Source organism: Dama dama, chromosome 8 (genome assembly GCF_033118175.1).
Source record: "Dama dama isolate Ldn47 chromosome 8, ASM3311817v1, whole genome shotgun sequence".
In the NCBI taxonomy this organism is placed as follows: Eukaryota; Metazoa; Chordata; class Mammalia; order Artiodactyla; family Cervidae; genus Dama; species Dama dama.
The window spans coordinates 47,509,055-47,536,506 of NC_083688.1; the positions used below are offsets into that span (position 1 = coordinate 47,509,055).

At 39.8% G+C, this 27,452-nt stretch overlaps 1 protein-coding gene across 2 annotated transcripts in view; it reads right to left on the bottom strand.

Moving 5' to 3' along the window:
* The window catches only part of PLCL1 (phospholipase C like 1 (inactive)), a 369,733-nt gene that overhangs the window by 42,209 nt on the left and 300,072 nt on the right, over nt 1–27,452 (bottom strand). For both annotated transcript variants that reach the window (XM_061149074.1, XM_061149075.1), the window contains 2 exons: nt 4,773–4,848; nt 2,568–2,677 (listed from right to left, as the gene is read on the bottom strand). In XM_061149074.1, the coding sequence (XP_061005057.1) occupies nt 2,568–2,677; nt 4,773–4,848 (186 nt within the window). The remainder of the gene's footprint in view (nt 1–2,567; nt 2,678–4,772; nt 4,849–27,452) is intronic.

Here is a 27,452-nt window from a genome sequence, read left to right on the forward strand (position 1 = left end):
AAAAAGTCAAATTCCAAGAAGTCATTTGTTTTTGTTTTTGTTTTTCATTTATTTTTATTAGTTAGAGGCTAGTTACTTTACAATAGGTAACGATAACCCTATATGCAGGAAGTCATTTGTTTAGCCCTTGTGGAAAGGGTAGGTGATTAACAGGTCCACTGAACACAATGGGGAGGGCAAAGAAATGTCAGAAATTTGGAAAAGTTCTCTATCCTTGTTTAAGCTCCTAGTGCTCAAGCTGAGATCCTAGTAGCTGGTGCATGAACTAAAATAATAGAAGATTGATTCTATTTCAAAACAGCTCTCTTAGAAAGATTTGCACAGCATTTGACTGTACAGAATTTGTACAGGCCTCATCTAGCCATCAAGGGTTTCCTTGGTGGCTCAGACAGTAAAGAATCTGCCTGCAATGCGGGCGACCCGGGTTCGATCCCTGGGTCGGGAAGATCCCCTGGAGAAGGGCAAGGCAACCCACTCCAGGATTCTTGCCTGAAGAACCCAACAGACTGGCAGTCTACCATCCACAGGGTGACAAAGATTCAGATGTGACTAAAGCGACTAATCATGCACGCATCTAGCAATCAGCTCCTGTCACTAAACCAAACACACAAACCTCAGAAAACAGTGAGCCTTAACAAAGGAACTAACAATTATATCTCCATTTTTCAATTAATTGATTTTTTAAAATTGAAAAAAACCAAAAGCCTTATATTCCAATGGTCATCCTCACCCTAGCAAAGGTAATAGCACATCTATATGACAATAGTATAGGTAGAGATGTGTTATATAGTGTCAAGTTTCATGCACTGTGACTTAGATATTTTGTATACTTGATCTCATTTCATTCTCACAAAACCCAGGGCGGAGGTATTATTAACATTACCACCCTCAGCAAGACTACATAATTTGGCTAAAGCTCACAGCTGCCAGGCAGCCTACACCAGGAGCCTGTGCCCTGACCCCGTACTAGGCTGCTTGGACTCGGCTCCACGGACGAAATCTCCCAGGACACAGGAGGGCAGGTCGTGGGAAGAACCACGCGCATGAGTTAAAATCTCAGCTCTGCCATCGACCAGCCGAGGGGAAGAAATCGAAACCCCCCTGAGCCTCAATTTCCTCATCTGTGAGACGGAAGGGTCATATGGGGTCAGCAGGAGCTGCTGAATGTCACACCGCTGTTGCAAAGTGGAAAGGAGGAAACACATATAAACTACTTAGTCATGAGTGCTTAATCACACGTGAAATGTTGAATAACCGATGGCTGCTATGAGTCATCTGTCTGTCTGCCCTGGTACACTAATCTTAGAGACCCAGGTACCTGGGTACCTTTTGACACTGTGTTCATAGCTCTTTTCTCAGCGATCAGCACATTACCAAGCCCACATAAATATGCGATGAACAGAAAGTATGTTTCAGGGCTCTTACTGCCACATTGTACTCAAGCATTATGAAATAAGCTCCTCTTTACAGTAACACTATAGTTCCTGCCTCTTAAGCAAATGATGCCTATTTCCCCCTACCTCACCTCCTGTCCCCTGACTGTCAACTCATAAGGTTAGGGTCCATATAGATTTTGTTCTTCATAGATCCCTAGTGCAGAGCAAAGAGCTCAATACATGATAGGAGCTTACCAAATATTTGTGGGCTGAATTTTTAATAAGCATTTGTGATATGTATTACGATTCACTTAGCACATTCACATAAACAGTGCAGTATCTCTCTGTAGACCAGGCTCTGGTCTGGAGCTACATTGCCTGAGTTCAGACTGCAGCTCCACCATTCACTAGCTGAGTGATCCTTGGGTAATAGACATAAGTTTTCAATGCCTTGGTTTTCTCACTTGTAAAATGAGAATAATAACAGTATTGGGTTAATGAAAGTATCACAATGTTAATTCATATAAACCTTATAAAACAGTGCCTGGCTCACGAGTGTTCTTTAAATGTCAGTAATTATTAATTTTGCTTGTAGCTGTTTTTCTCCATCACAATGTTAAGAATAAATAATTCCAGCTGCCTAAATCATTTTTCCATTCATGTAACAAAATATGAAAAGTGATGTCTTTACTTCAAAGTCCTAAAATTAATTTCCAGCAGAGCAAATCATAATCTCAAAAAGCTGACTTCCAAAATTTCTGCAAAAATAAACGTATTTATAGAGGCTGTCCCTATAATAAAATAATCCTAAATGGCTCCAAATCGTCTGTAGTTCCTGGCTTTCCCAAATAACTTGTGTTGGATCTTTCTCCAGTAACGTTTTATGTTGCTCCCTGCACAAACAAGAACAGCCATGCTGACTTGAGGAGATGTATGAGTAAACCACACACGCGCCCCAGGTAATGGAATTAGGTCTTGCTGTCTTCTGCCTCCACCACAAAACTCGTTGCCTTACTATGGACAAAAGTGCATCAATCCATGTATGCATCTCCCCACCACTTAGAGTATGAATTAATTAGAGCAAGCTTTAATAAAAACTTTAAGTCACAGTTTTCAGCCACTGATGAGAAGACCAATTAGAGAAATGAAGAGAAAAATAAAGGCAGACGGGCACCTGAGGACTTCACTCACCTTCAACACTGTGATGTTCCAAGCGAAGCTCTCAGCTGCTTTATTGAGTTTTCTTCCTTTCAAGCCTTCCTTTGCCCCCAGATTATGAAGCTCCTCGTGGAACTCCATGCCTTTGGAAAGAGAACATAAGAGAATTTTCTGTATACATTTCAGAAACTCGGGTATTTTATCGTGAAAACATTATCAGTAAAAATATAACTTCCCATTTCTGTCCTCTCATAATTTATACATCCCCAAATTGAATTCTCTTCTCATTCTTCTCATCACCACCCGATGGCTATCCTTAAGAGAAAATTAAAAATAACCAATGCATTAGATTAAATTAAATTTTAAACAGCAAGAATACATAGAAAAAGACACGAGAAGTTAAGAAGCAAATTTTTCCAACAGGTTGCATCCATCTTGCCTGTCTTCTGCCTGGTTTTTATATAAAATGGTGTAACGTGTGAATGGCTGCCATATGTGAAGTATGCACATATCTTACTTTTTCTTATGAACCATCCATATGGCTTAACAGTAGGCCTGGAGCCTACAAAGATAACAATGGTAATTAGTAAATATTGAGTAAAACTAAAAAGGTTTAAAAAAAAAAAAAGCATTCCTGGAAACACCCAAATGTTTCAGATTTGGGAATGGCCCTAAAGTTATTTACAGCTAAACCATTCTCCTGAGATTGAATACTAAGAAAAACACCACCATCATCTGTTTCTTTAGCCTTTGTCTTAGCACCTCAGAATTAGGAATCACACTTTTTTCTGGTAAGCTCATTCCATCTTTGGAAAGCTATGATTGATATCAAGCCAGTCTTTCTCCCTGGAACTTCTACCCCTTGGTTCTAACTAGACTCAACAACAGGGTCTAATTTCTGTTCCACAGTGCAGCCCTTTAAATATTTGAAGAAAGATATTGGATTAAAGTCTACCAGAGCTTTCCCTTCTCCAGATTAAACATTCTAACATGTTTCAGCTTATTATAATGTCTCTCTTTAAGGATGACATCCAGGAACATTGTACTTAAAATAGGATTGAAGTAGCCCACAGGAGGTAAGGTTTTACCACCACTTCCTTGTTCTACCGACTAGGTTTGTATTAATGCAGCCTAAACCACATTAACTTGCCTGGTGCTAACATCACAAGCACAGTACGTAGTAAAAGCATGGCTGCAGAGCCTAGATCTATCCCCTGGCCCTACCACTGACAGGCTCCATGAACACGAATGAATCCCTGAAACTCTGCCATTCAGTCTCCTCAGCGGTGCAATGGCAACAACAAAGACTATTGACCTCATGGAATTGGGTGAAGGTTAAATAAGCCTAGGAACACAAAGCTCTCAAAGTACTGCCTGGCACATAGGAACATAATATAAGTATTTGGTATTGTTATTATTTTCATGCTTCCTTTCAACAGACACATTTAAGCTTCCAGATCAGTAGTGAAGAGCACCATTTTCAAATTTTGGTCTAGGTTCAAAGGTCACCTCTGCCACATGTTGATATGGTATTTGGGATAATTCATTCAATCTCTCAGAATCTCAGAGGCCTCATCTGTAGATTGGACATGATGATGATTACCTTGCAGAGCTGGTATGAGGACCTAATAGCATAGCATATGTGTTTAGTATATCATATGCATATACATCAAGCAATTGTCAGTGTCATCTTCCTTATCATAATCACTAGTGTGTGTATAGATTAGGGAGAACATGGATCCAAGAGAGAGGAAAAGTACAGGGGCGTGGATGACGGTGAAAATAAACAATGAGACATAAGAGACATGGGACCCATCACACCCTTGAAGAAAGAACAGACCTAAAGTGAGGACTAGTAAATGGGGCAAAAGCCTAGAAGGTTAACAGGATTATGGTTCAAATTGTAAAACTAAAGTGGTTCTTAAGCGGCAACGTAAAACCACAGTTTCCATATCAGTAGTAAACAGCTTTGATAGGTTCCCAAATCACAAAAGTTAAGTTCAGAAACCCTCACCTCTCTAGATATCTTCAGATACCATCTCTATATACACACAGACAACCCGCTTACTATCATCTAGATCTCTTCTGTACTAAACAAAGGCTTCAATGCAACTCAAAGTAACATTAAACTATGACATAAAATATTTGAATTTTAAGAGTAAAAAGAGAAACTTTTAAAGTCTACAAGAATCATCATTAATGCTTTCTAAGCAAAATAGGGACAAGAGGGAAGATTACCTGCTTTTTGACACTGCACAATCTTTTCCTGGACTGTGTCTGCCATTTCTATGAGAAATCGGCTCTCTTGGATCATCTGTCACAAAATAAACATTAGAAGGTAGTTGTCAGGAGTCCTTAAACTGGCGCATTGTAAAGACGATATTCAGAAAGACCCACATGATACTGCCGGTAACGGGGCACCACGGAGTAAACACAGGAAATGAAAGAGGGAAGGATGGTCTCTGCTCCAACCCCCATCCACTCTCACACCATCGAGGGTCACTTACCTTATGGCTGCTCCAGTTATGTGACATGCCTGCATACCATGAGTGCCAAATCAACAACTGTTGAATATACGCATACACACTCTTTAAGTCCCAGGTCACATTCTTCTTTTAATCCCCTCACCCCAAGCTACTGCAACGTCAAGGCTAATGGTACTGGAACAATAGTAACGAGAATCAGAACAAGGAATCACCCATTGATGAGCTTAAAGGACTACTGAACACATCAGTGAAGTTGGAAACTTGGATCTGAGTGGCACAAATGTGGCAGAGGTCTGATCCTTCCTCGAGAAGGGCTCCGGCTCCATTGGCAAGAATGAGTTGTGAGTCATATTCACCACTGATTTCACAGAGCTTGTAGGCAACAGCATTGAAATGGCATCCCTGCCCTTCACGTTTTAGTAGAAAGGAAAAAGACCAAGAGGTGATTAATATACTGAGTGAAGTAGGGGAAATAGGACAGCTGTTGGAGAGATAGAGAAAAGAAAAATATGTATGTGAAGAAGGGGGAAGACGGAAATACAGAAGTTGTGATCAGAAACACAAGGGATTGGGGCTTTTCTAAAGAAATGGCCAAAGAAAGGCACCAATAAGCAAATGAACACTCCCTGAATGTACAGTCACTCTTCTATTCCTAATCAATTCAGTTGAATTCAGTTCAGTTCCTCAGTCGTGTCTGACTCTTTGTCACCCCATGGATAGCAGCACGCCAGGCTTCCCTGTCCATCACCAACTCCTGGAGCTTGCTCAAATTCATGTCCATCAAGTCGGTGATACCATCCAACCATCTCATCCTCTGTCAGCCCCTTCTCTTCCAGCCTTCAATCTTTCCCAGTATCAGGGTCTTTTCAAATGAGTCAGTTCTTCACGTCAGATAGCCAAAGCATTGGAGTATCAGCTTCAGCATCAGTCCTTCCAATGAATATTCAGGATTGATTTCCTTTAGGACTGACTGGTTTAATCTCCTCGCGGTCCAAGGGACTCTCAAAAGTCTCCTCCAACACCATAGTTCAAAAGCATCAATTCTTCAGTGCTCAGCTTTCTTTATAGTCTAACTCTCACATCCATCCATGACTACTGGAAAAACCACAGCTTTGACTAGATGGACCTTTGTCAGTAATGTTTCTGCTTTTTAATGTGCTGTCTAGGTTGGTCATAGCTTTTCTTCCAAGGAGCAAGCGTCTTTTAATTTCATGGCTGCAGTCACCACCAGCAGGGATTTTGGAGCCCAAGAAAATAAAGTCTCTCACTGTTTCCATTGTTTCCCCATATATTTGCCATGAAGTGATGGGACAGGATGCCGTGATCTTAATTTTCTGAATGTTTTTAAGCCAGCTTTTTCACTCTCCTCTTCCACTTTCATCAAAGGGCTCTTAGTTCCTCTTCATTTCTACACCCAATAAATGTCCCTTTTAATCTGGCTATTCCATGATTTCTCTGTCTGGCTCAATGATCTGAAGAGAGCTCAAGGCAGAATCCAAAGTGGACATAAAAGGTCTTAAGACACATATTCTTCATAATGAAATGTTGTTGAACAGATTGTAATTTTATACAATCACTTTCAAATATGAAGTGGTTTATTACTACAAATCTTCAAATGGAAAAGGATATTTGAATCACAAATTTTTAGTGCCTAACAACTCCACAGGAGTAAAATCATACCATTCATTCATTTAAAAAATATCTACTCAGCAGCTTTTATGTGAAAGCACTGTAGTAACTACAAGGGGTATGATACACTAAGGAGCAGAAACAGACACATTTCTATCTCCATGGGGCTCCATGGTCTAGTAGGGAAGTCTGCTCAAATGAATGAATGATATATGATAAGTAATTCAACCAAACTTCAATTACTTATATTTCTGCATAAGATGAGAGTTTGAAGTGACTTGGGCTTCCCTGGTGGCTCAGAGGGTAAAGTATCTGCCTACAATGCGGGAGACCCAGGTTCGATCCCTGGGTCGGGAAGATCCCCTGGAGAAGGGAATGGCAACCCACTCCAGTACTCTTGCCTAGAAAATCCCATGGACTGAGAAGCCTGGTAGGCTACAGTCCATGGGGTTGCAAAGAGTCGGACATGACTGAGCGACTTCACTTTCACTTTTCACTTGAAGTGACTTCTTTGGAGGGCTAAACTGACTATTAAAACCATAAACTAGACACTCAAGAAGGTCTAAGCTGTGTCAAACTTTTTAACTGCATTAACTCTTCTAACTGCCAAGAGGAAGTGAAATGCTTCTGAATAACAATGTATCAAATGGCTAAGGGTAGCCTAGTTTATAGCAGGTTACAAGTGAATGAAACTCACCATCAAAGAAAAATTTAATATGAAGGCAATTTGATTTAGTCTTTTCTAAGCTTAGCATCTACACATGCAACATCAATTGAATTTTTAGGATACTTTCAAAGTTATCAGATGTTCCAATTAGTTAAATAGCATACAAAATGTTTTCATGAAATTCAAGCAAGGGAAATATTCATAAAGAGAAAAATACATTCGGTGACTTTACCGTGAGCAAGAGCTAATATAATGTACATTTTTAGAATCATTTTAAGGCTAAAAGAATCTTAACTATCAGGACCACCCCCTTAATTTTGTGAAAAAAGGAAACTAAGACTTATAATAATTAAGATTCTCATCTAAAAAATAGAACTAATTAATGATTAAACTGGAATTAAAATTTCAGACTCCCTCTGATTTTGTCTGGCCTTCACATGTGCCATCTTTGGAACCTGAAGTGTAGCTTTCCAAAGTTATCAGACTCAGCCCATCAGTAAAAACATGAGGCCGTGCCCATAACTGAACTATTGCAACCATGTTCAAATGTTTTCTTTTAAAGAAAAACTTCAAAAGGGACAAGGTTGGTAGTTTCCTTTGACAATATCTTGACTGACATTCATTTCTCTTGGTTTTGCTCTCAGTCGGAAACATACACTATTCTCTGACTAAACAAAAACCAAACTATTGGTATGTGGCCAGTGTTCTTCGCAGTACTGTGCTGCAAGTGAGTATCTCATCAGTGTTGAGTGTGAAAGGAATATACTTCCTACCCTCAAAGATGCCACCTGAGAAGGAAGTGCCCTCTCTGCCAAGGCTGACTTCTATCTCAACTTCCAATCTCACCTTCCCTGCTTCTTCCAGGAATTCACTCCTAAGGAACCATTTTTCCATTGACAATTTCTGCTCCTTCCCCAGTTTTTCCCCTTTCCATACAGTATTTCCTATCTAAAAGTAAGCAAATAAAATCAATAACAAAATACTCAATTGGCCTTCGAGTGTTTGTCCTTGTCAGCCTTTCCTTAAAAAACTATCCCATTGCTTTGACTCTTGCAGGATTCCACTGAGACCCCCAAAGTGTGGTCTCATCACAGAGTACCCCTTGGCCTATCCCCAGATCTCATTCTTGTCCGTTCAGCAGTTGACACCACTTTATTACCCTACAGGCTTCCCTTGTAGCTCAGTCGATAAAGAATCTGCCTGCAGTACAGGAGACCTGGGTTCGACCCTGGGTTGGGGATCCATTTATGTATCTATCCGTTTACATCACCTTTTCCTTATCTTACTTGTGATACTGATTTCTTCTACATATTAATTACCCACACATGTAGACAATATGCATTTTATTTATTATCGATCACTTCAAACTTATGATTGTCTTTTTTGAAATATAATCTCTTTCGGTCTCTAGTCTTTTTCCTAGGTTCTCCATTTTTCTATAATTTTACACGTTTTTAATTCCCTTTCAAATTGAGTACTGAAAAATAAAGTTTTTAGTAGGATTATACCTATAGAAAATGTAATACTCAAGTATCAGAAAATAAATCTTAAAACTGTATTACTTCTTTGAGGCAAAATAAATTCAGGACCAAAACATACAATAAACCCTATGATTCAAGTTCTCTTCAAAATCTCCCTAGTAAATATTTGTTAATCCCATAGTGTAAGAAATTTGTTTTTCCCACTGTCTAATAGATTGCTTCATAAAGAGATAATCAAGTGTGATTTAACCTTCAACATAGAAAAGTATCCCTGAGGATAATTTGAAAGACTCTAATCATAAAAGTCAGAACTTTTACTCTAAAACACCTTGTTATTAATATTCTCAGAACTTAAAATCATTGCTTATACAAATTTTTTTATAAAAGCATTTTGATCCTCTTCTCTATGGTAACAGCTTCCATTGTATTTATAAAAATAATTTCATTCTATTTTCTGCAGTCAACTTTCAATTATTAGCAGTTGTAGAGAAAACAAATAAAACCAGATAACTGAAATATACCAACAAAGCCAAACCATACTTAAATCAACAATTTCAACCTTTCCCCCCAGCTTAGATAAGTAATTTATGTAAGTTGTTAGAAAGGAAAAATGGTTGACTTGAGTTTCATCTCCTTCCTAGGTCTCTACAGATCCTGACAGAACTGAAATGCAAAGCCAAGGAGTGAAGGTGAGAAGCGTGTCCTCAGACGGTCCCCAGCAGGGCAGTAGGCAGACTTAGACAGCCAAAGCTGGGCTAACTCGGATAGAATCTGGCAGCAGACTGATTCACATAACTGATGTCTCGGCCTCAGCTCCCCGTTGCCTTTGCTGTTGGAGTGATACAAAGAGCTTTTCTTTGGTTCTGTTACATGAATATCTCCAAAAAAATCTTAATTCCTTGCCATGGCTTTGAGTCTAAAAGAACAGAGGACTTACCCAGATAAAGACTGGTGTCACTTTAAGCATTACATGTGTTCTGAACAGGGGTGTGTAAAGTTGTCAGTTAAGACCAAAATGATTTATTTAAAACAAAACTTTACTGAAGGGGACAGTAATGCTTTTACTCAAAGATGGATTAAATTGTCTAATCTGTGTGAAAAAAAACTGTCTGGCCAGCTCAGTAGGGATTTGACTAATTGCCTAGGATCATTGCAGAGTCAATGTAACTATTTTATGGTACTGGAAAGATGAGATTTCATCAAAACATGACTCATAACCTTCCATAGATTCCAATTTTATACTGAATTACATCTACATTCTTAGAACCACAGAAGTTTATATCTAGAAGTAACCTTAACGACCATCTATCACGGACAACCCCATTTTACAGATGAAAAGACTCAGTTAAGTACGGCTTAACTTGCCTTAAGCCATACTGCCAGTTGGTAAAAAAAACTTACTCTAGAACTCAAGCACTCCTGAGGTGCAGACCTTGTAAACTGTTCTGCAACGCTAGTATTATATAAGAGTGTAGAATTTCTACTGCAAGGGCAAGTTGGTGATTAACATTTTATAAATTGGAATTCACCAAGCAAAGCAACATGAAAATATATTTTTTCCACGACTGCTTCCCTCTTCGAGTCAAGCAACACACATGAACCGATATAGGCATTCTTCCCATGAAATCTAGGAAGATGTATACTTACTTGTGTCCATTGTTTTTCCAGGAAGGAGTTATCAAATCTGAAAAGGCAATCGCTTATCCTCTTTCTAATCAAAACACTGGGTTTTAGTTTTCAGTTCAATAACGGCTCATCTATTCAGATTGTTTAAAATAAGACTTGAATTTTATTAAAGTTGGTACACTTTAATATCTGATTGTTGTTACAAACACATTTGCTAACTAGAATGAATATAATTTCCTTTAACTTTTAATTTACTTAAACATTTTAAATCAGATGGATAAAAAGCACTCTTGATAGATGGGCGTCTTTTGGTTTTAAGCAAATTCAATATTATAAGGCTGTTAATTTTCAGTGATACAGGAACACGTCTAAGGTTACCACATTTACCAGCTTACTGGAAGTCTACTGCCTTTGGTGTATGTGGTGAAGTTAGTATGCTCTGTCCTGGAGCCAGCTCTGAATGACGTGTCCTAGTCCGAATTACAATGGAGCGGAATGGGAGGCTCACACAGAGCAGGTCAAAGGACCTCTGTCTCCACACTCATGGCAGTGACAGAATCTGTCAATACTACATGAGCAGCTTTCTGCATAAACGGATAATTTTACCTTTTCTTTTCTCCAGTTGTTCTAAGATATAATTGTCAGATATACCTTGAGTGATCATTAGAAATGTTTGTTTTTATCTCACTATGATTAAAATTTAGTTCATTCATACTATTTCCTAGTGACTAAACTTCTCCAGAATTTTTCAGACCAATTTGACAATCTTACACTCTCTTAAATTAAAACTGTTGCAAGAACTTGAGTATTCAGGAATGCAAAGCAAACTCTGAGGATTCATGCACAATATTTCACAAAGAAGCTCCCCGAAATACTTGCTTATTGATGCATCTCTGATACCCTGTGTCCTTGGTACCAAGTGATAATGCTGCTAACCCTCAGATGCTGACATTTCCAGCAATATATAGAAAATGTATAGAAAACATTGCCACACCCAAGAGTAAGCAGTTTCAATGCACTGAGTACACATTTTATTTTTAAATAACCAGCTCTGGTTAAACACATGCCAAAGGGTTTTTTCCCCCTGGGTTTCATTACTACACAACCCAACATGCTTTTTAAAATGCAAACTAATATAAAGATCTAGACAAACTTCACAAGAGGGAGCAATGGATGGAGAATACTTGTGACTTAATTTCAATTTAACTTGATTTCAATAAGTACAACTAAAGCTGCATTGGAGGGCTGTTGACATACCTACAACTTTTTCCGATTCTTCAGCTCAACGTATACTAATAATACTGAGAGCAGAAAATGTATTTAATCGAATCCATTGTTTGGCTTCAGTGTGATAACAGCCCACATTGATTCTACCCCAAGAGTGATAAGGGATAGTGATTGGTTCTCTTTGCTAGATTCCTAGCTATGTTAACACAATCAACTGCTCTCCAAATCACACAACTAAGTAAAAGATTAAATAATTCTTGACTTTTGTTCTCTAGATTGTTTTGATTTTATGTTCAGAAAATCTGTTTCTGTTTTCATAGCAAAGTTTCAACTATTATGTTAATGTTATTCAGCACAGAAGTCACCTTCGGAGAATGCTTTGCTGCATTTTTTACACTTGTAATTCCCTGAAACTCTTCCACCTCTGATTTCTATATTTAAATCACTACTCAGAAGTGTTCAGATTAATTTAAAACACTTAAAAGGGCCAAAATATGTTAGGCAATACTTCTTGATTATGCATGAAAAATTAGACAGGCAAGAACAATAGAAAGTAAAAATTCAGGTATCTAAAGAAAACAGTTTACAAAGGTTAGACAGTATTTTTCTTTCAAGACTATTTGCAAGTTAAATTCTGCTGAGCACTGGGTGAGACAGGGTAAAAGTCATAGACGGGGTATATTACAAGGCACTGTGAAAAATCCACCATGAGGACTCAAGGCCCTTTGACTCCATCCATCTCGGGACATAAAATATCATCTGCCTCACTGCTGGGACACTGTGTCTCTGCTCCTTCCCCTTTTTAGGTGCAAATCTTGCCTTCCTATCAGTATTGCCCATTCCTCAAGAACAGAAATTTTGCTTCATACCATTTCTTTCCCCCAGCAACTTGCATAGTGACATGTGTGCAAAGTTTTTTTGTTAAATTGACAAACCAAAAGACTAAAGACATAGACAAAATGATACATCGAAAGAAGTATTGTTACAACTGGCAAGCATACCCACTCCTATTCTCATTTTACTTATACTCCCCTTGACTCAAAGAGCTGTCATGCTTTACATTTTGGCTATTTGTGCTGATAACCATGTCTCCATTTATTCACCTCTGTTTTGCACACAATCTACTAAAGTTCTTTATAGCTTACATGTGTTGAATGTCAGGAATAAAATCAATAAGTGAACTTTTTCTTAATGTCAGTTTTGCAAGAGATTAGGACAAAGGGCTGGCCTTAGACTGATGCAGAAGGAATTAAGTCTAGGAAGTCATTTGAGGTAGAGTACACCAGAAAAACAAAGGATGGAAAATGAAAAATACCTGGCAAATAAAATAGGCTGACTGAAGAAGAGGGTTCAGATAGAAGGAAATGGGAGATGAGGGTTCCAAAACAGGCAGGACAGGGGATGAAGGCTTCTCAAGCCTGATATATCAGATACATGTGAGGGTGATTATTCCCATTGCTCTTCCAACAACACAAGGGAAGACTCTACACAGGGACATCACCAGATGGTCAACACTGAAATCAGATTGATTATATTCTTTGGAGCCAAAGATGGAGAAGCTCTATACAGTCAGCAAAAACAAGACCAGGAGCTGACTGTGGCTCAGATCATGAACTCCTTATTGCCAAATTCAGACTTAAACTGAACAAAGTGGGAAGACCCCTAGACCATTCAGGTATGACCTATATCAAATCCCTTATGATTATACAGTGGAAATGAGAAATAGATTTAAAGGACTAGATCTGATAGAATGCCTGATGAACTATGGACGGAGGTTCGTGACATTGTACAGGAGACAGGGATCAAGACCATCCCCAAGAAACAGAAATACAAAAAACCAAAATGACTGCTGAAGTGGCCTTACAAATAGCTGTGAAAAGAAGAGAAGTGAAAAGCAAACGAGAAAAGGAAAGATACACCCATTTGAATGCAGAGTTCCAAAGAATAGCAAGGAGAGATAAGAAAGCCTTCCTCAGCGATCAATGCAAAGAAATAGAGTAAAACAATAGAATGGGAAAGACTAGAGATCTCATTCAAGAAAACTAGAGATACCATTCCTAATGATACCTTTGTATCATTAGGTATCAAAGATACCTTTGTATGGAATGTGCATTCCATACAAAGATGGGCTCAATAAAGGACAGAAAAGGTATGGACCTAACAGAAGCAGAAGATATTAAGAAAAGGTGGCAAGAATACACAGAAGAATTGTACAAAAAAGATCTTCATGATCTAGACAATCACGATAGTGTGATCACTCACACTCACCTAGAGCCAGACATCCTGGAATGTTAAGTCAGGTGGGCCTTAGGAAGCATCACTACGAACAAAGCTAGTGGAGGTGATGGAATTCCAGTTGAGCTATTTCAAATCCTAAAACATGATGCTGTGAAAGTGCTGCACTCAACATGCCAGCAAATTTGGAAAACTCAGCAGTGGCCACAGGACTGGAAAAGGTCAGTTTCATTCCAATCCCAAAGAAAGGCAATGCCAAAGGATGCTCAAACTACCGCACAATTGCACTCATCTCACACACTAGTAAACTGATGCTTAAAATTCTCCAAGCCGGGCTTCAGCAATACGTGAACTGTGAACTTCCAGATGTTCAAGCTGGTTTTAGAAAAGGCAGAGTAACCAGAGATCAAATTGCCAACATCACTGGATCATTGAAAAAGCAAGAGAGTTCCAGAAAAACATCTATTTCTGCTTTATTGACTATGCCGAAGCATTTGACTGTGTGGATCACAATAAGCTGTGGAAAATTCTGAAAGAGATGGTAATACCAGACCACCTGACCTGCCTCTTGAGAAACCTATATGCAGGTCAGGAAGCAACAGTTAGAACTGGACATGGAAAAACAGACTGGTTCCAAATAGGAAAAGGAGTATGTCAAGGCTGTATATTGTCACCCTGATTATTTAACTTATATGCAGAGAACATCATGAGAAATGCTGGGCTGGAAGGAGCACAATATTGCCCAGAGAAATATCAATAACCTCAGATATGCAGAAGACACCACCCTTATGGCAGAATGTGAAGAACTAAAGAGCCTCTTGATGAAAGTGAAAGAGAGTGAAAAATTGGCTTAAAGCCCAACCTTCAGAAAACTAAGATCATGGCATCTGGTCCTGTCACTTCATGGCAAATAGATGGGGAAACAGTGGAAACAGTGGCTGACTTTATTTTTCTGGGCTCCAAAATCACTGCAGATGGTGACTGCAGCCATGAAATTAAAAGACGCTTACTCCTTGGAAGGAAAGTTATGACCAACCTAGATAGCATATTGAAAAGCAGGGACATTACTTTGCCAACAAAGGTCTGTCTGGTAAAGGCTATGGTTTTTCCAGTAGTCATGTATGGATGTGAGAGTTGGACTGTGAAGAAAGCTGAGCGCTGAAGAATTGATGCTTTTGAACTGTGGTGTTGGAGAAAACTCTTGAGAGTCCCTTGGACTGCAAGGAGATCCAACCAGTCCATCCTGAAGGAGATAAGTCCTGGGTGTTCATTGGGAGGACTGATGCTGAAGCTGAAACTCCAATACTTTGGCCACCTGATGCAAAGAACTGACTTATTTGAAAAGACCCTGATGCTGGAAGGGGTTGGGGGCAGGAGGAGAACGGGATGACAGAGGATGAGGTGGTTGGATGGCATCACCGACTCAATGGACATGAGTTTGGGTGGAATCTGGGAGTTGGTGATGGACAGGGAGCCCTGGCGTGCTGCGGTTCAGGGGGTCACAAAGAGTCAGACATGATTGAGAGACTGAACTTACTCCACTGGTGAATTAGAGAAAGGTAGAGACTAGTTGGGGGACTAGTCAACTAGTCCTAGTCAACTAGTCAATAATTTTTTCAATTATTGAAAAAATTCACATGGTAGAAGGAGAGAGTCTGTTGAGAACCTTGTCTGCGTCACTGTAAGGAAATGGATATACATGAGAAATATGGCAAGGAAAGAAGCAATAGCTTTCACTGATACTGAATTGTAAATAAAAGACTTTCTTGGATAGCCAAGACATGGAAACAACTTAAATATCCATCAACATGTGTACATATAAAGAAGTGGTATACACACATTCACATACACACACATACACTTGCATGTGTGCTAAGTTGCTTCAGTCAAGTCCAACTTTTTGTGACCCTTGGACTTAGCCTGCCAGGCTCCTCAGTCCATGGCATTCTCTAGGCAAGAATACTGGAGTGGGTTTCTGTGCCCTTCTCCAGGAGATCTTCCCAACCCAGGGACTGAATCCACATCACTTATGTCTCCTGTATTGGCAGGCTGCTTCTTCACCACTAGTGCCACGTGGGAAGCCCTGAGCCATGGTGGTATAGTCACTACGTAGTATCTGACTCTTGCAACACCATGGACTGTAGCCTGCCAGGCTTCTCTGACCATGGGAGTCTCCAGGCAAGAATACTGGAGTGGGTTACCGTTTCCTTCTCCACCGAGCCCCTGGGGAAGCCCATAAGTACATATATATATACACAAACACACACACAATGGAATATTACCCAGCCATAAAGAATGAAATAATGTCATTTGCAGCAACATGGATGAACCTAAAGATTATCATACTAAAGTCAGAAAGAGACAAATACCACATGATATCCCTTCATGTGGCATCTAAAATAAAACACAAATGAATGTATATATGAAACAAAGATTCTGCCCACAATGTGGGAGACTCAAGTTCGATCACTGGGTCAGGAAGATCCCCTGGAGAAGGAAATGACTACTCACTCCAGTACTCTTGACTGGAAAATTTCATGGACAGAGGAGCCTGGCAGGCTGCAGTCCACGGGGTCCCAAAGAGCTGGGCACAACTGAGTGTCTAACACTTATGTACACTTACAAAACAATCTATATCTATATAGATTTATATATATATAGATATATCTATATATAGATAGATAGATATAAATATATCTATCTATATATATAGATATATATAGATAGATATATAGATATTTATAGATATAAATATATCTATAAATCTATATAGATATAGAGAATAGATTTGTGGTTGCCAAGAGGGAGGTGGGATAGGGGTGGGAAGGACTGGGAGTTTATATATATATAGATATATATAAATATATATATATATAGATATAGATATATAGATATATCTATATATAGATAGATATATATAAATATTTATATATATATTTATAGATTAAATATATCTATAAATCTATATAGATATAGAGAACAGATTTGTGGTTGCCAAGAGGGAGGTGGGATAGGGGTGGGAAGGACTGGGAGTTTGGGATTAGCAGAGGCGAACTATTATGTATAGAACAGATGAACAACATGATCCTACTATAAAGCACAAGAGACTGTATTCACTGTCCTGTGACAAACCATAATGGAAAAGAATATGAAAAAGAATTTTTATGTTATGTATGTATAAAAAAGTCACACTGCTTTATAGCAGAAATTAATGCAGCATTTTAAATCAACTATAATTCAATCATCTTTTGAAGATTATTGAATCTAGAAAGACCTTATTGGAGTTAATATACACATAGAGAAAGAGCATTTGAAAACCACTTGGAGGAACTGAGGACCATTGATTTGGTGTTATCTTTTGCAGGGATCAGAAAAGGGCAAATGAATACCTAGGGAATTAAAAATGAACCCAGTTTTTCACCTATTAAATTTCTACTGTTTGTTTTTTAAATACCTAGGTAATACCCTGTGGTCAAATGTAGAAAATTTTAGGGCTGAAGCTAGAGATGTATTTTTAAAATAATGTAAAATGTCCATGTGTAAAAATACCACTGTAGAAAGAGAAAGGTCAGACCTATCCAAAGAAATTCTGATAGTGTTCTACTGAAATTGAATGTACTTTCCAATATAATCACGCACCATTACAACCCTGTGTTAAATGATGAGGAACATAAGTAGATCACCAAGGACAGAGTAATAAGCGTGGTTTGGACCTTAGCAGGTCGCCTGCCCTGACTATAAGCTACGGGAGCACAGGGCCTGCCGTAAATCCCAAAGCATTAACACAGTGGTTTGCCCGTGGGCTTAACTCAGTAAATGTTTACAAAATTAAACATCTCCATTCCTGGATCTGACACTAACGAACTCTTTCAGGAACTTTTTTTTTTTTTTAACAACCCCAAGGTTAAGATTAATCCTAAATGAAAAAAATCCTTACTTTTTATTTATAAAACATAATTTTGCTGCTTTAACAGCCTTAAGAGACTTAGCAGTGACTCTATGACCTACATTACCTACACCAGTGATATTTTCTTAGAGAACATGAAAGTCCAGAGTGGAGAAGTTAACGTTTGCTCTTTCAGAAACCAGAGCGCCAGTCTCCCATAGAGCAGGGCAATAAAGGGAAAAGTCGGTTCAAAATGACTTTCTGATTTTAAATTAAGGCTCTGGGAGTTTCTGAGAACTTGTCATGATGACCACAGAGCCACCAAAATGGCAATGCAGCAAAGAGTCTGACACCGCAAGTCACCTCCGTGTGTCATTAGCCTGGGAAGGAGACGTCGGTTCCACCTTCAGTGTTTAGGGCCTCTTCTATTTGCTTGAGTTATTGATTAATAATGTTCCCAGTTTGCTTCGGTGCTTTCCAGAGGCTGTCACTTCTCACCTCTGACTGTGACACGTGTTTGATATCAGGAAAGTCAGCTCTACTTCTGTTGCCCTAAATATCAGCCAGGAATTTACATGGCTACATGCCTGTTCAGAGCACTGAGGGAGATTGAAGACAGGGCTGCTCTTAAGTAAAATTGCAATTGTTTAAGCAATTTCACCCTACCTGACGCAGACTTGGGGAACATTAGGATCTCTTCCTTCTCCAGGTGAAAAACTGCCTGTAGGACAGGATATGTTAAATTCATCCAAAGGTACAAATTACTGATAACTCAATGTGTTACTATTTACTAAGATTTTCTTGCATTTTAAGAGATTAAAGTCTTAACCTTTAATCAAAGAATTGGTTATAATTTTGAAATTTTACGTACCAGTGAGCAGGTAGAACACATATGTCTTAAATAAGATATGAAATGGGGATGGGGTGTCTTCTAAAATTATGCCATGCAAATAAACCCACTCTATTATGGGTATATTTGGCTTTTGATTCCTTGATACCAACACATATGCTATAATATAATTTTAATAGCAATATAAGATGACTTTTAAGGCTGAATTTCTAAAACCCTCAAGAGGAAATGTTTCCAAATATTAAGTTAATCAATGTTCAGTAAGGAATAGGATCATCTCAGGTCATTAGGGAAAAGCCAAATTTAGGGGGAAAAAATTGTGCAGATGAGCTCAAGGTCAATGTTTTTGAGAGTATTTTGACTTTATTTCCTGAAGATAAGTAGTAGAGTTTGATGCATTTGGGTTGACTTTCAATAAATGTAGGGTACCTGGCTGCCTGATTTGTTTCTTTTGATACTGAAATAAGCCAAACATTTATATCTTTTCAGAAATGATTTCAGGTTGTTTTTTATTCTAAACATAATCTGTATTTTTTTAGTGGTTACATTTCCTCGTAGATGGCATCTATACGGCTGGGCTTCCCAGGTAGCACTTGTGGTGAAGAATCCACCTGCCAATACAGGAGACTCAGGTTCAATCCCTGGGTCGGGAAGATCCCCTGGAGGAGGAAATGGCAACCCACTCCAGCATTCTTGCTTGGAGAATCCCACAGACAGAAGAGCCTGGTGGGCTACAGTCCATGAGGTTGCAAAGAGTCAGACATGACTAACTAAGCACATACAGTTTATTACCATTTTCGAGAAATTTTTAAGCAACTTAAGTCTAAGTTGAGCACAGAAGCTGTTCATTTTGGAATACCTGCCCCATACCACCACCACTACTAGGCAATAAACTCTAGACATGTCTTTTGCTTTAGTCGTCCAAATAAGCTTTTATTAATAGTCTGAGTGGGGCTTTTTAGGCTTTATTTTTAGAAGTTTTAGGCTTGCATCAAAGCTGAGCACAAAGTACAGAGTTCCCGTGAACTCTCTCACTCCACCTCACCCCGTTTTCCCTACTGTTAACATCCAGCATTAGTGTGGTACATTTACTACAATTGATGTGCCAATAGTGATACTTTATTATCAACTAAAGTTCATAGTTCACATTAGGGTTAACTCTTTGTGTTTTACATTCTATGGGTTTTGACTAATGCATAATGGTGCAATCCACTATTATACTGTTATGCAGAATAGTTTCACTGCCCTAAAAAAGCCTTGTGATCCACCTATTCATCCCTCCCTCAGCCTATCCTGCCCCCAGCCCTTGAAGCTACTGATCTTTTTCCTGTCTCCATAGTTTTGCCTTAGTCTCTGTGTGTGTCTGTGTGTGTGTGTGTGTCTGTGTGTGTGTGTCTGTGCGTGTGTGTGTCTGTGTGTGTGTGTGTGTGCGCTCAGAGTATCTGACTCTTTGCAATCCCATGGACTGTAGCCTACCAGGATACTCTGGAATTTTCCAGGCAAGCATACTAGAGTGGGTTGCCATGTCCTTCTCCAGGGGATGTTCCTGACCCAGGAATCAAACCTGTATCTCCCGCATTGCAAGTGGATTCTTTACCACTGGGCCACCTGCAAAGCCCTTTGCCTTAATCTATAGGTTTCCAACTATATGTGTAAGGCAGGGAACAATTTGGCTAGGGTAGTATCATAAAGATAAAACACAGGGGATTTAAAGGTTTTCCATAAAACACATTCAGAGATAGTATGGGAACTACATTATATCACCAACTATATAGGTGAATTCATTTACATTTTATTCAATGATATTAACTGATAACATACTATGTGTCAGCAGTATTTTAGATGCTAGAGTTACCAACAATAAGCAAGGCAGACAGAGTCTCTGCCCTCTTGGAATATATAATCAAATCGAGAGTAAAAGGAAAAGGACAGAAATTAAACCAAATTCAAGCATCTTTCAATACTGCTGAATAAGATAATGGAAATCGAATAGGGTTATGTGATAGAGTGACAACTGGAGCCAGTGGTTAGGGAAGCGGGAGACCTGGGTTCGATCCCTGGGTTAGGATGATCCCCTAGAGAAGGGAAAGGCTACACACTCCAGTGTTCCCGCCTGGAGAATTCCAAGGACTGTATATAGTCCATGGGGTCGCTAAGAGTTGGACATGACTGAGCAAATTTCACTTTTCTCTGAGGATATGACACTTGAGCTAAGGATTAAGAGCTAAGAAGCAACTGAAGAGAAGAACATTCCAGGCAGAGAGAATTGCAAGTAAAATGGCCTGGATATAGGAGCAAGTTGAGTCTGACTGAACAAAGCAAGCCCACAGGGCCAAGTGAAGTGAACAGGAGAGAGTGTATGGAGGTGAGGCTGGGAGCAGCAAGTGAGATGGGACAGCAAGGCCAGGTCATAAATCACCCTTGTAAGCCACAGTGAGGAGTTTTAGTTCTGTTTTCATGGGAAGCCCCAGGAGGCAAGAAAGTGATATGATCTGATTTATGTTTTTAAATGATCACTGGATCTGCAGAGTATCTTAAAAGCTATTTATCTTAAAATAAATACTAACATGAATATACAAGAATACTAAAGATGTCAAGGGCCAAGAGGAGCTACTCCACATTCAAGGTCAGGAGGGGCAGCCCTGAGGAGATAGCCCTCGTCCACGGTAAGGAGCAGCAGCTGTGCTTTGCTGGAGCAGCCGTGAAGAGATACCCCACGTCCAAGGTAAGAGAAATCCAAGTAAGATGGTAGGTGTTGCGAGAGGGCATCAGAGGGCAGACACACTAAAACCATAATCCCAGAAAACTTGCCAATCTGATCACAGGACCACAGCCTTGTCTAACTCAGTGAAACTAAGCCATGCCGTGTGGGGCCATCCAAGACGGTCGGGTCATGGTGGAGAGGTCTGACAGAATGTGATCCCCTGGAGAAGGAATGGCAAACCACTTCAGTATTCTTGCCTTGAGAACCCCATGAACAGTATGAGAAGGCAAAATGATAGGATACTGAAAGAGGAACTCCCCAGGTTGGGAGGTGCCCAATATGCTACTGGAGATCAGTGGAGAAATAACTCCAGAAAGAATGAAGGGATGGAGCCAAAGCAAAAATAATACCCAGTTGTGGATGTGACTGGTGATAGAAGCAAGGTCCGATGCTATAAAGAGCAATATTGCATAGGAACTCGGAATTTTAGTTCCATGAATCAAGGCAAATTGGAAGTGGTCAAACAGGAGATGGCAAGAGTGAATGTCGACATTCTAGGAATCAGCGAACTAAAATGGACTGGAATGGGTGAATTTAACTCAGATGACCATTATATCTACTACTGTGGGCAGGAATCCCTTAGAAGAAATGGAGTAGCCATCATAGTGAACAAAAGAGTCCGAAATGCAGTACTTGGATGCAATCTCAAAAACAACAATGATCTCTGTTCATTTCCAAGGCAAACCATTCAATATCATAGCAATCCAAGCCTATGCCCCAACCAGTGACGCTGAAGAAGCCAAAGTTGAACGGTTCTATGAAGACCTACAAGACCTTTTAGAACTAACACCCAAAAAAGATGTCCTTTTCATTATAGGGGACTGGAACGCAAAAGTAGGAAGTCAAGAAACACCTGGACTAACAGGGAAATTTGGCCTTGGAGTACGGAATGAAGCAGGGCAAAGGCTAATAGAGTTTTGCCAAGAGAACGCACTGGTCATAGCAAACACCCTCTTCCAACAACACAAGAGAAGACTCTACACATGGACATCACCATTTGGTCAACACCAAAATCAGATTGATTATATTCTCTGTAGTTACAGATGGAGAAGCTCTATACAGTCAGCAAAAATAAGACCGGAAGCTGACTGTGGCTCAGATCATGAACTCCTTATTGCCAAATTCAGACTTAAACTGAAGAAGGTAGGGATAACCACTAGACCATTCAGGTATGACCTAAATCAAATCCCTTATGAATATACAGCGCAAGTGAGAAATAGATTTAAGGGACTAGATCTGATAGACAGAGAGCCAGATGAACTATGGACGGAGGTTTGTGACATTGTACAGGAAACAGGGATCAAGACCATCCCCATGGAAATGAAATGCAAAAAGGCAAAATGGTTGTCTGAGGAGGCCTTACAAATAGCTGTGAAATGAAGAGAAGCTAAAAGCAAAGGAGAAAAGGAAAGATATTCCCATTTGAATGCAGAGTTCCAAAGAATAGCCAGGAGAGACAAGAAAGCCTTCCTCAGCGATCAATGCAAAGAAATAGAGGAAAACAACCGAATGGGAAAGACTAGAGATCTCTTCAAGAAAATTAGAGATACCAAGGGAACATTTCATGCAAAGATGGGCTCAATAAAGGACAGAAAATGGTATGGACCTAACAGAAGTAGAAGATATTAAGAAGAGGTGGCAAGAATACACAGGAGAACTGTACAAAAAAGATCTTCACGACCCAGATAATAACAATGGTGTGATCACTGACCTAGAGCCAGACATCCTGAATGTGAAGTCAAGTGGGCCTTAGAAAGCATCACTACGAACAAAGCTAGTGGAACTGATGGAATTCCAGTTTAGCTATTTCAAATCCCGAAAGACGATGCTGTGAAAGTGCTGTACTCAATATGCCAGCAAATTTGGAAAACTCAGCAGTGGCCACAGGACTGGAAAAGGTCAGTTTTCATTCCAATCCCTAAGAAAGACAATGCCAAAGAATGATCAAACTACCACACAATTGCACTCATCTCACATGCTAGTAAAGTAATGCTCAAAATTCTCCAAGCCAGGCTTCAGCAATACGTGAACCGAGAACTTCCAGATGTTCAAGCTGGTTTTAGAAAAGGCAGAGGAACCAGAGATCAAATTGCCAATATCCACTGGAGGATCATTGAAAAAGCAAGAGAGTTCCAGAAAAACATCTATTTCTGCTTTATTGACTACGCCAAAGCCTTCGACTATGTGGATCACAATAAACTGTGGAAAATTCTGAAGGAGATGGGACTACCAGGCCACCTGACCTGCCTCTTCAGAAACCAGTATGCAGGTCAGGAAGCAACAGTTAGAACTGGACATGGGACAACAGACTGGGTCCAAATAGAAAAAGGAGTACGTCAAGGCTGTATATTGTCACCCTGCTTATTTAACTTATATGCAAAGTACATCATGAGAAACGCTGGTCTGGAAGAAGCACAAGCTGGAATCAAGATTGCCGGGAAAAACAGCAATAACCTCATATATGCAGATGACACCACCCTTATGGCAGAAAGTGAAGAGGAACTAAAAAGCCTCTTGATGAAAGTGAAAGAGGAGAGTGAAAAAGTTGGCTTAAAGCTTAACATTCCGAAAACTAAGATCATGGCATCTGGTCCCATCACCTCATGGGAAATAGATGGGGAGACAGTGGAAACAGTGTCAGACTTTACTTTTTTGGGCTCCAAAATCACTGCAGATGGTGACTGCAGCCATGAAATTAAAAGACGCTTACTCCTTGGAAGGAAAGTTATGACCAACCTAGACAGCATATTAAAAAGCAGAGACATTACTTTGCCAACAAAGGTCCATCTAGTCAAGGCTATGGTTTTTCCAATGGTCATGTATGGATGTGAGAGTTGGACTGTGAAGAAAGCTGAGTGCTGAAAAATTGATGCTTTTGAACTGTGGTGTTGGAGAAGACTCTTGAGAGTCCCTTGGACTTTAGGGAGATCCAACCTGTCCATCCTGAAGGAGATAGGTCCTGGGTGTTCATTGGAGGGACTGCTGCTGAAGCTGAAACTCCAGTACTTTGGCCACCTCATGCGAAGAGTTGACTCACTGGAAAAGACCCTGATGCTGGGAGGGATTGGGGGCAGGAAAAGAAGGGGATGACAGAGGATGAGATGGTTGGATGGCATCACCAACTCGATGGGCATTAGTTTGAGTGAACTCCAGGAGTTTGTGATGGACAGGGAGGCCTGGCGTGCTGCGATTCATGGGGTCGCAAAGAGTCGGACACGACTGAGCGACTGAACTAAGTAACTAACTAAAGATGTCAACCTATACATGCAAATCCTAAAGGAAAAATGGTTTTTGAGATCATCATGGCATGTGTCTAGCCCATATCTACAGCACCCCCTTAAAGAAATAACCAACTGAGACATCAACAGTATTTTTGGTCATGTCCACAATTGGCCAAGTTTAACACTTGGTAAGGTCAGATGGTAAAAGAATCTGCCTTCAATGGAGAAGACCCGGGTTCAATCCCTGAGTCAGAAAGATCCTCTGAAGAAGGGAATGGCTATCCACTTCCTGCCTGGAGAGTTCCATGGACAGAGGAGCCTGGCAGGCTACAGTCCATGGGGTCACAAAGAGTCAGACACAACTGAACGACTAACACATGTTATGGACAGCCTATGCTAGCTATAGGGATGTATACTCTCAACTCCCTACTAAAACAAAAATCTTTCCCAAAGGGAACTATAAATGAACACATCATTAGAAGTAGTTCTGCTTTCCATGGGAATTCTCTGGTGGTTCCAGTGGTTAGGACACCACACTTTCACTGCCCAGGGCCATGGTTCAATCCTCAGTCAGGGAGCTAAGATCCCACAAGCTGTATAGCACAGCCAAAATATAAAATTAAATTAAAAAGAAGTATTTCTGCTTTCCACTATAGTCTTTTATTTTAAACTTTGGGAAACCATGGTGTACCTGCAATTAGAAATTACATTTTAAAAATATGAATGAGATTTGGCCAGCAGGTGTAGTTCCAATACCATGGGACACTTGGGGATATGAAATGGAAACTGGCTAACCACAGTCCAGGTGCCTTTACTGCTTATTACAGGCCCAGCTCCAGGGAATCAGGCTCCCCTCTCTGTGAGTGATTTTTCTTTCTTAGCTTACAAAGGGAATTGGAGCAATAAGTGCTTCAACTGTCTGTCTGTCTCTATGGCAACAGGTACCCTAATGTCACCTCTTAGATGGCAACTATACCTATTCACTGAATAGCTTTCAGTCCCTACTATGATGATAAAAAAAATTTATTTCATGAAAAACGAGATTTATGTAACAGGCAAACTTCTTCCCCAGCAACCATGAAATACAGTTTGTAAGAGGTCTGATCATTCACAAGCAGAATATGCTCTGTGGGCTTTTTTTTCTCAAGTGTAGGGTATTTATTCCCAATATCTCTCTTTTAGTTGCTTTTGAATGATAAAAAAGTATCATTTTCTTCCTTAACATCTACTTTTATTCAATTATAAAAATTAGCCAGGTTCATTGTTAAGAGTTTGGTAAATACAGAAAAAAAACATAGAAAAGCATATGCAAGAAAATAAAACTCACTCTCCTTATTTAAAAATATTCACTATTAATACCCTGCTAACATTTTAGATGTCAGTTCAGTTTAGTTCAGTTCAGTCACTCAGTCGTGTCCAACTCTTTGCAACCCCATGAATCACAGCACGCCAGGCCTCTCTGTTCATCACCAACTCCCAGAGTTTACTCAAACTTATGCCCATCGAGTCAGTGATGCCATCCAGCCATCTCATCCTCTGTTGTCCCCTTCTCCTCCTGCCCCCAATCCCTCCCAGCATCAGGGTCTTTTCTAATGAGTCAACTCTTCGCATGAGGTGGCCAAAGTATTGGAGTTTCAGCTTCAGCATCAGTCCTTCCAATGAACACCCAGGACTGATCTCCTTCAGGATGGACTGGTTGGATCTCCTTGCAGTCCAAGGGACTCTCAAGAGTCTTCTCCAACACCACAGTTCAAAAGCATCAATTTTTCGGTACTCAGCTTTCTTCACAGTCCAACTCTCATATCCATACATGACCATTGGAAAAACCATAGCCTTGACTAGATGGACCTTTGTTGGCAAAGTAATGTCTCTGCTTTTTAATATGCTGTCTAGATTGGTCATAACTTTCCTTCCAAGGAGTAAGCGTCTTTTAATTTCATGGCTGCAGTCACCATCTGCAGTGATTTTGGAGCCCAAAAAAGTAAAGTCTGACACTGTTTCCACTGTCTCCCCATCTATTTCCCATGAGGTGATGGGACCAGATGCCATGATCTTACATACAAATACAATTTAACGTATATAATTTTTGCAACCAGACTCTCTCACAAAACAAACTATGAGGAATCCTTCACATCATCAAATATTCTTCTAACACAATTTTAATGGTGTTAAGGAAATCCATAATATGGCTTAGTATATTTAATTTATCTCTCTGAAGTGAAGTGAAAGCCTCTCAATTGTGTCCAACTCTTTGCAACTCCATGGACTATATGGTCCATAGAATTCTCCAGGCCAGAATATTGGAGTGGGTAGCCTTTTCCTTCTCCAGGGTATTTTCCCTACCCAGGGACTGAACCCAGGTCTCCCTCATTGCAGGCGGATTCCACTTATCCTTCTATGTTGACATTATTAACCACAGATGTTTATGTACACATCTATTGGCTTAGAGTAAATCCCTGGATACGAAATACATGGATCAAATAGGATAATCACTTTAAATTATATTGCCAAAGCCCCCCCAAATTTACCAATTTATTTTCCCACTAGTGGTAGATGGATGATAGTATTTATGTACTTAAGAGGTACTATTTTAAAAGTTACCAATTTGATGGAGAGGGGAAGTATTTCATTACATTTCTTTAATACATTAAATTTAAAAGTTATTTTAAGGTTAAACATGTTTTGGGGCTTCCAGAGAATGCCATGGACGGAGGAGCCTGGTGGGCTACAGTCCATGGGGTCACTAGGAGTCAGACACGACTGAGCAACTTCACTTTCACTTTTCACTTTCATGCATTGGAGAAGGAAATGGCAACGCACTCCAGTGTTCTTGCCTAGAGAATCCC